The 8186-nt window shown below is 46.5% G+C and overlaps 1 protein-coding gene across 1 annotated transcript in view; it reads right to left on the bottom strand.

The window, feature by feature from the left end:
• The window catches only part of MOV10L1 (Mov10 like RNA helicase 1), a 94873-nt gene extending 86959 nt beyond the window's left edge, over positions 1 to 7914 (bottom strand). Inside the window, 2 exon segments of the mRNA XM_075065110.1 lie at positions 3455 to 3646; positions 7827 to 7914. Of these exon segments, the coding sequence (XP_074921211.1) occupies positions 3455 to 3646; positions 7827 to 7914 (280 nt within the window).
• Between the last annotated feature and the right edge of the window lie 272 nt (positions 7915 to 8186).

The raw sequence follows: 8186 nt of genomic DNA, 5'->3' as shown, positions 1-8186 counted from the left end.
GAGGGTGGGAGTGTTGTCAATGAGCTATTCACAGAAGAACAAAACAGGCTGGCAGGGAAAGACCCAGGCAGGCCCAAAGAAGAAAGCCTGAAGCAGTCAGGTCTTACAAAACTCTAGGGCAGGGTTTTTCAACCTTTTTCTCTCTGAATTCCCCCTTGACATGCTATAAAAACTCCAAGGCGGGAAGGGAGGCTCAGGCCTTGGACATAGACATAGTTTGACTTCTATTTGGGGGGTGGGGGGCAGGGGCCAGCGGGGCTCGAGCCACCTCCACATGGCAGGGGTCCAGGAGGGAGTGCCACCTCCACCCCCTGACTCACCTCAGCAGGCCACCCAGCTTGTCTGGGTTGGGGTAGGGTGCAACCAAAAATTAAAAACCCAAAGGTGGGGGGGCTTAGCTCAAAAAGTTTAAACACAGCTTAGGATGCAGGGAGGGTGTAGCTAGGGGCTGTGTGTAGACAAGAGGTAACTCAAGGTACATGGAGGGGATAGCTGGGGCTGTTTGCATACAGAAGGTGGCTAGGGCTGTGTGCAGGCAGGGGGTAGCTCAGGGTGCAGAGAGGGTGTAACCTCAGGGTGTAGGGAGAGGGATATTGGGGGCTGCGTGCTGAGAGGACTCCCCTGCAGTCCCTGTTCCTGGAGGGGTCTGCCAGCCATGGAGCCAGGCGGCTCTTACCAGCTGCCTCTGGGGAAGCAAAGTGGGAGCCGAGGAGCAGCTTCAACCCAGGCCACCAGCAGAAGACGAGGGAATGCTGCTGTTGCTTGCTCCATGGCACCAGCCAGAGTAGCAGCTGCCCTGCACTGCCTCCGACCTCGCCATGCTCTTGCAGTGCAGTTTGGGGACGAGGGGAAAAGCCCTCCATGTCCCCAGCTGTACGCATGGGCTCAGAGCTTCTACCCCACAGGGAGCACCAAGGCTCAGGGCTTCAGCCCCACGCCTCCCGGCTTCAGCCCTGCAGTGGGCACAGATGGTCAGGGCTTCAGCCCCATGGGGGGCACTGGGGCTCAGGCTCTGGGTTTCAGCCGTGGAGCCACACAGCCACCTTGAAAGGGCTCACGGGCCTCCTGTTGAGAACCGCTGCTTTAGGGAATAGTAAGTCTTAGGGAAGATAGATATGAATATAGACCAGGGGTTCTTGAACTTCATTGCACCATGACCCCCTTCTGACAACAACAATTACTATACGACCCTAGGACGGGGGACAGAAGCCTGAGCCCACCCGAACCCCACTGCCCTGGGCGGGGGGAGAGCAATTCCAAAGCCTGGTGGGGCCAAAACTGAAGCCTAAAGGCTACTGCTGCAGGCTTTGACCCCGGGTGGTGGAGCATGGACTTTGGCCTTGGCCCCAGGACCCTGCAAATCTAATGCCAGCCCTGGCAACCTGATTAAAATGAGGTTGTGGCCCACTTTAGGGTCCTGATGCACAGTTTGAGAACCGCTGGTATAGAGCAGATTAAAACAATAAAATCATCTCTCATGTTGTGCTGTGTGCCTACTGTTGAGATTAAACAGCATTTTAAGAAAGCTTTCTGGTCACTGGTCATAGCTCCAGAAGGGAAGCTATGGGTGCTAAGCCCAGCCACACACGTAGAGTAATTAGGGTTGATACACAAGGGGCTGAAGACCAAGACTCAGTCTAAGAATGGGGAAAATCAGGGGATTCCATCCTAGGACACGGAATGAAAGAAGCCTATCACCTTGGGGAGAGGCCCCCTTAGAGAGGAGTCAAAGGTGCAAACTAGATCCATAACCATTACAGGAACTCAGATGCTAAGGTATGGTAGGCCATAAAAGTACATGGATATCTGATATATATATATGAATGATACTACTGTGCAGCAGCTATTGCAAAATATTTAAGTTTTCTTCTTACACATTTTTATATAGGAAGGTAAAGATATTCTTATGAATACATTTACAGTTATATGAATTGACAAGTACCAATACACTTTTCAACCTTAAAGAAACATTAGGTAATTTAAATTATTAACAATACCCAGGTCTGAATAAGGTATGAGTGCCTCAGGGTTCATTTTATATCAATTGGGATTAGTTCCTAATCCAATTTGCTTTCACCTTGAGTTTGTGTTACTCATTTTTGGAAAAGGTGAAGAACAAATCCATTTCTTTTCAAATTGTAGTACTGATTCAACTCTCATAAGATAAAGGGAAGATACATGCTCCTATTCTGCTCCATGGGGAAATTTATATTTAAACTGTTCTGTCATCTATAATTTCTGCAATCTTATTTTACTTAAATTTTAGTTACTCTGATGAACAGTGTAATGGGACAAGACAATAAGATACTTTTACTTGGTATTGGTTTTATTTTTAATGACATTTTCCTATCAGTAAGATGATTCCTATACAGTTGCTATATTTCCAAATTAGAATCCCACATCAAAGTCCATAAATCCCATGCCCATTTGCAAAATCAGGGCTGTCAATATATGTACTATCCTACAGCACATGGAAATCAAGGACCCAATCCTGCAAACACAAGAATGCTCCTTAGAGTTTCTCACATAAATAATGGTTGCAGGATCAGGTCCTAATCTTCTATATCAGTGGGACCCTACCAAACTCACAGTCTCTTTTGGTCAATTTCACGGTCACAGAATTTTAAAAAAATCATAAGCATCATTATTTCAGCTATTTAAATCTGAAATTTTAAAGTGTAATTGTAGGTGTCTTGACCCAAAAAGGAGTTTGGGGGGGTCAAAGGTTATTGTAGAGGGAGTTGTGGTACTGCTACCCTTACTTCTATGCTGCTGCTGGCGGCGACGCTGCCTTCAGAGCTGGATGCCCAGCTAACAGTCACTACCCTCTAGCTGCCCAGCTCTGAAGGCAGTGAAGTAGTAAGGGTGGCAATACTGAAACACCCCTAAAATAACCTTGTGACCCCCCCCCCAACTCCCTTTTTTGGTCAGGATGCCCCAATCTGAGAAACGCTGGTCTCCTCCATGAACTCTGTATAGCATATGATAAAAGCACACAAAAGACCAGATTTCGCGGGTGGAAACCATATTTCACAGGCCATGATGAGTTTTTCAAAGCTCTGAATTTGGTAAGGCCCTATCAGAAACAGGGAATTCATCTGGGGCATCCAAGGCACCGAAATTAAAAAAAAAAAAATGACGTTTAGTGTCCTACATACTGTCCAGCTCTCATTTCAATGAAATGTATCCTTTTCCCTTCTCTCTGACATTTTGGACATTCACTACCCCTCCCATACTACAAGCTTCAATGGGAAAAAGGGTTAAATGAATAATTTGCATGCAAGTTTGGTAGTGTGGGACCCCAATAATTAAAGGCACTGTGACAGATCAACCTGACCACAGCGATACAAACAACTACTTCAGAAATCATCCAGACAGAAAAATCTTTAGAGAAGTTTCCTTACAAAGGCAGCTCGTAATACAAAATGCTAGACCAAGTGCACTACTCAGTCACGTCTTACCCTAATCGCCTTCAATCCATTAGATGTTTTATCTTCTTCAACAATAGCAATGACTTTCTGTCCAACGTTCAGTGGCACACCGCTCATCACAGCATCACTTGTGAAGCAAATCAAGTCATCTATCATCCCATAATCATGGCAAAATCTTGTCACTACTCCTTGTACGGTTTTTAACTCTTTATCATCTGAAAGTGGGAAAATATGTTCAGATGCTTATATAAAAACAAAACTAATTTTTCCATGAAAATGTATAACGGTGATAGTTATTATAAATGTCACGTAATGGAAACAATTCTCAACTGTGTTTGCAACCAAAATATTGCCACACTGAAAACATGAGAAATTTATTTTCAAAGTCTAAGTTGCGAGGATGGTGAACAGTAAGCAATCAACATAAATGATATATAAAACTGGTTTCTGAAAAATAGTTCTCATAATCTAAGACAGTAGCTCTCAATCTTTCCAGGCTACTATACCCCATTCAAGAGTCTGATTTGTCTTGTACACTCCCAAGTTTCACCTCACTTAAAAATTACTTCCTTACAAAATCAGACATGAGAATACAAAAGTGTCATGGCACACTATCATTGATAAAAAGTGCTTACTTTATCATTTTTACCATAAATTATAAAATAAATTAATTGAAATATAAATATTGTACTTAGATCTCAGTGTATAGTTTATACTGCTCTATATACAAGTCACTGTCTGTATGAAATTTTATTTTGCAATGATTTTTCTAGCGCTTTTTATGAAGCCTATTATAAAACTAGGTAAATATCTAGATGAGTTGATGTACCTCCTAGATGACCTCTCTGTACACACGTAATCAGTACTGCTGTAGGTCAGCAAATCTGTTTAAGATAAGGGCTGAGATTTTGTGCTACACCTCTGGAAATACAAACAGTCCTAGTGGTTTTACATTTTGAAAATCAATGTTACTTATCATTTGTGGTTTTTGCTTGCATTCTGCATGTGACGTTATGAGCGTGATATCTCATTCAAAGATGACAGGGCCAAAAAGAGTTAATTAACTCAATTCATGGACTGACCTGACCCATAGGTGAACCTTAAGGACTGGTTAGGAAGATATGTAAATAAATAGAGCTTTGAAATGTAAGTTTGCATTGTTAGAGGTAGAAGGGTAGATGTTTGCTCAGGTCTTGTGATGTAAGCAAACAAGTCTTGTCTATTGCTATAGTTTTAATTCAAAGATCAAAAAAGGAATATTAACAATTATGATGATACTTGAATGAAATAGTATTATTGTCTGTGTGGTCTCTTTGAAGGTGTGGTAACCTTTATCTGAACTGTTTAATGGATAAATGACTCTGTGCTAATTCCAGACATTTGGAGGAGTTAAGGCCTATTGTTTTCTCAGGCCAAAAGGCTGCTGGAAATGTATAAGAACCCTGGTACACGATCTACTTCATCTCAGATCTGCTTTGGGTTTTCCAAGAGGAGGAACCTTAAGCCATAAGGACTGAGATCCCCAGTCATTGACTGGAGCCACCTGAATATGGAATTGGACTATAACCTATGACTATTTCTAAAAGGACTTTTGGCAACTACAAGCTCACCTCTACTATGTATCTGAACCTTCAAGAACTGAATTTCAAGTCTGTATGTATATTGATCTTTTAACCAACACTCACTCTTTTCTTTTCTTTTTAGTTAATAAGAATTGGCTATAGCGTGTATTTTGGGTAAGATCTAAGCTATAATTGGACCTGGTACGTTGCTGATCCTTTGGGATTGGAGAGACCTTTTCTTTTATATGATGAGAAAAATTTTCAGGAATCATTATCATCATATTGACAGGTGTGTTTGGACGGAGGGCCTAAGGCTGGGTACTTTAGGGAACTCGTGATTTGGACTTCTACATAACCAGTGAGGTACTTACAGAAGCTGTTTTGCGCTGGCTTGGTAAATCCAAGTATTGGAATAGCCACCAGCGTTTGGGGTTTGTCTGCCCCATTTTGTTTGCAGTTCACCCTGATTGAGTGACCTCAGCTGGCTCCCACGGGCAGCACAGTCACCCTGCATTACACTAATTTTAGACATTGAAAACAAATTTCTTAATGTTGCACGTTTTAGTAAGCCACCTTCATGCCCACCCTATTCGGTACTTACCTGGAGACCCATATGCCCCAATTGTTATTTAGGAAGCCTGAAGAGCAGATCTAAGTCAACAAAGGCTTCCCAGGGCTGCTTATGCTTCTGGTGCACACCAGAATTGCTACAGCCCCAAACCCCACTACCCAGGTACATCCCAGGCCAGAAAATATGGTGCTGGGATTCAGAGAAGGGATGCCTCCAGCAGCCCCATTGAAGAAATTTTCCTCTAGTACCTAGCAGGCTGTTTACGGCTCCTGTACAGGGATGGAGCAGCACAGAGAGTCTTGGAGAGATAGCTAGGAGAATGCCACCCATAATTTCTCAAACTGACTCTCTCTATAGAAACAAGTTGTCTTTTAAAATTCCTCTTTCAAAAACAAAAAAAATTGAACTATGCTGACAGTGTTCCTTTAAAAAAATCATCCATGTTGCTGTTAGGATGGGTTTGTTACAATGGTATTAAATATAAACCCTTTCATTTGAAGAAAGAATGATAGTCTCACACAAATAAATTTTCTGATGCCCCTAATCTACAGAAAAGATGCCCTGTAAACTAGCATTCCTGTGGTATCTTATGCAATAATAGCCACAGAACACAGTATTTGAAAATAGACAAAAATAAGGGTCCTCTGATCTAAGTGAATTGTACAGTTGAAATTGGAAAATTCGACACAATTATGCAACAGCCAGGAATTCTACCCAGAAGGAAGTATAAATAACCTAAACTGTGAGGAAATGTTCTCTTAGAAAGTCTCTTTAAAACCTAATACAATGGGGTGGGCAGACTATGGTTGGGCTGTCCTGCCTGGCCCTTGGTCCAGGAGGCTAGCTCTCAGCCCCTCCCCGGTTGTTCCCCCTCCCCTGAAGCCTCAGCTCGCCCGCTTCGCTGCCGGCGCAATGCTCTGGGCAGTGGGACTGTGAGATCCCAGTGCTCTGTGCTGCGTGGTGATGGCAGCGGCTGTAGCGCCGCCAGCCACCGGTGGTCCAGGCAGCGCAGTAAGGGGCCAGGGAGCGGGGTGGGGGGTTGGATAGAGGGCAGGGGAGTTCAGGGTGATGGTCAGGAGGCAGGGAGTGTGGATGGTGGTCGTGGGGAAACAAGGGGTTGAATGGGGGCAGGAGTTAAGGGGGCAGTCAGGGGACCGGGATAAAGGGGTGGTTGGATGGGGCAGGGGTCCGGGGGGGGGGCATCAGGAATGAAAGGAGGGGTTGGATGGGGCAGCAGGAGTCCGGGGACAGGGAGTGGGAGTGTGTGGATGTAGCAGGGGATCCCAGAGGGGCCATCAGGGGACATGGAAGGTTGGATGGAGCAGGAGTCTGGGGGGTGGGGGAGGAGAGGAGATAGGAGGTGGGGGTGGGGGTCGGGCCATGATCTCTCTCTCCTAACCGGCCCTCTATACAATTTACAAAACCCAATGCGGCCCTCAGGCCAAAAATGTTTGCCTGTCCCTACAATACAAAGAACAAGACAAAACCCACATACATTATATTTCTTCACATGAACTTCTAATTGGAGAAACAAACTACTGGGTTATTCTGAACAGATGCAAACCAACCAAGTACATTCCAACAGCACCTTTTATCTAGATCTTTGTTTTATCTTTGAAAACAGAAAGGAAGCTTCATAATACCCCGGCAACGTAGGAGCTACACATTTTTATCCCAAATTCCAGATGGGGAATCTGAGGCACTAACGATAAAAGATGTGAGAGCCCACAATAACACAAGTCAGTGGCAGTCCTGGAGCTCTGGAACAACATCCTTGTTTCTCAACTCCCTATCCTGTGCTCAGACCATTAAGTGCTGCCTCCTAACACTAGACAAGTGACACAACACAGAAGGCATCTTTGTGCTGCTGCCACAGCGAGCTGATTTCCGGCAGACAGGCCATATGTTCGTTGACCCACATTTTGAAACAAACCAGACAAGTTAGTTGGTTAAGAACAAGTTCCCTTCTCCCTGCCTCCCAGAGCTCTCTCCAGGCTGGGGGCCTGTCCAGCTCAGAGTTAGGGGCAGGATCTCACTGCCCGCACCCGGAGCACAAGGCACAGCTGGCATCAATCGCCCAGGCTGGAGCCACCCTGAGCTCTGAGCAGCCACAGGGACTACTGCTCCCAGAGGGCGGCGAGTGACGCAGGCAGCTCAGCCTGGCGCATCGCAGGGGGAGGAGCTGGGCTCCCAGGCCTGCCTAGGGCCGGCCGGCCGGACTACGGGGCTGCCCGCCGGGTGCGGCGAGCCAGGGAGCGGTACCTGTGGCCGCCGGCCGCTGCTCTCCGGGTCCCGCCCCTTCTGCCCGTCTCCAGAAGTAGGCCAGGACTCTGGACAGCAGCGGGAGCATCCCCAGCCCTGACTGGGGCGCGAGCGCTGGGGCCCGCCCGCGCCACCCGCGGCCTCCCGAAGCTAGGCAGGAGCCTGGGAACTTCGAAGGGAGCGTCACGCCCTACACCCGGTCTGCTCCCTGCTTCCACGACCGCTCCCCAGAGTCACGTCACGGCACCCCTCCCTCCACGAGGGCGGGGCGGAGGCGGCTCGTTGGCGGGGAAAGGGGCTGAGAGCCTCACCTTGCGCAGGCGCACTAGCGGGCTCCGCGCGCGGGGATCTAACAGCTGT

The sequence above is a fragment of the Chelonoidis abingdonii genome, chromosome 1, assembly GCF_003597395.2.
Source record: "Chelonoidis abingdonii isolate Lonesome George chromosome 1, CheloAbing_2.0, whole genome shotgun sequence".
Taxonomy (NCBI): Eukaryota; Metazoa; Chordata; order Testudines; family Testudinidae; genus Chelonoidis; species Chelonoidis abingdonii.
Note: the sequence above shows the minus strand (reverse complement) of the source record. Positions and strands in the feature narration are given on the sequence as shown.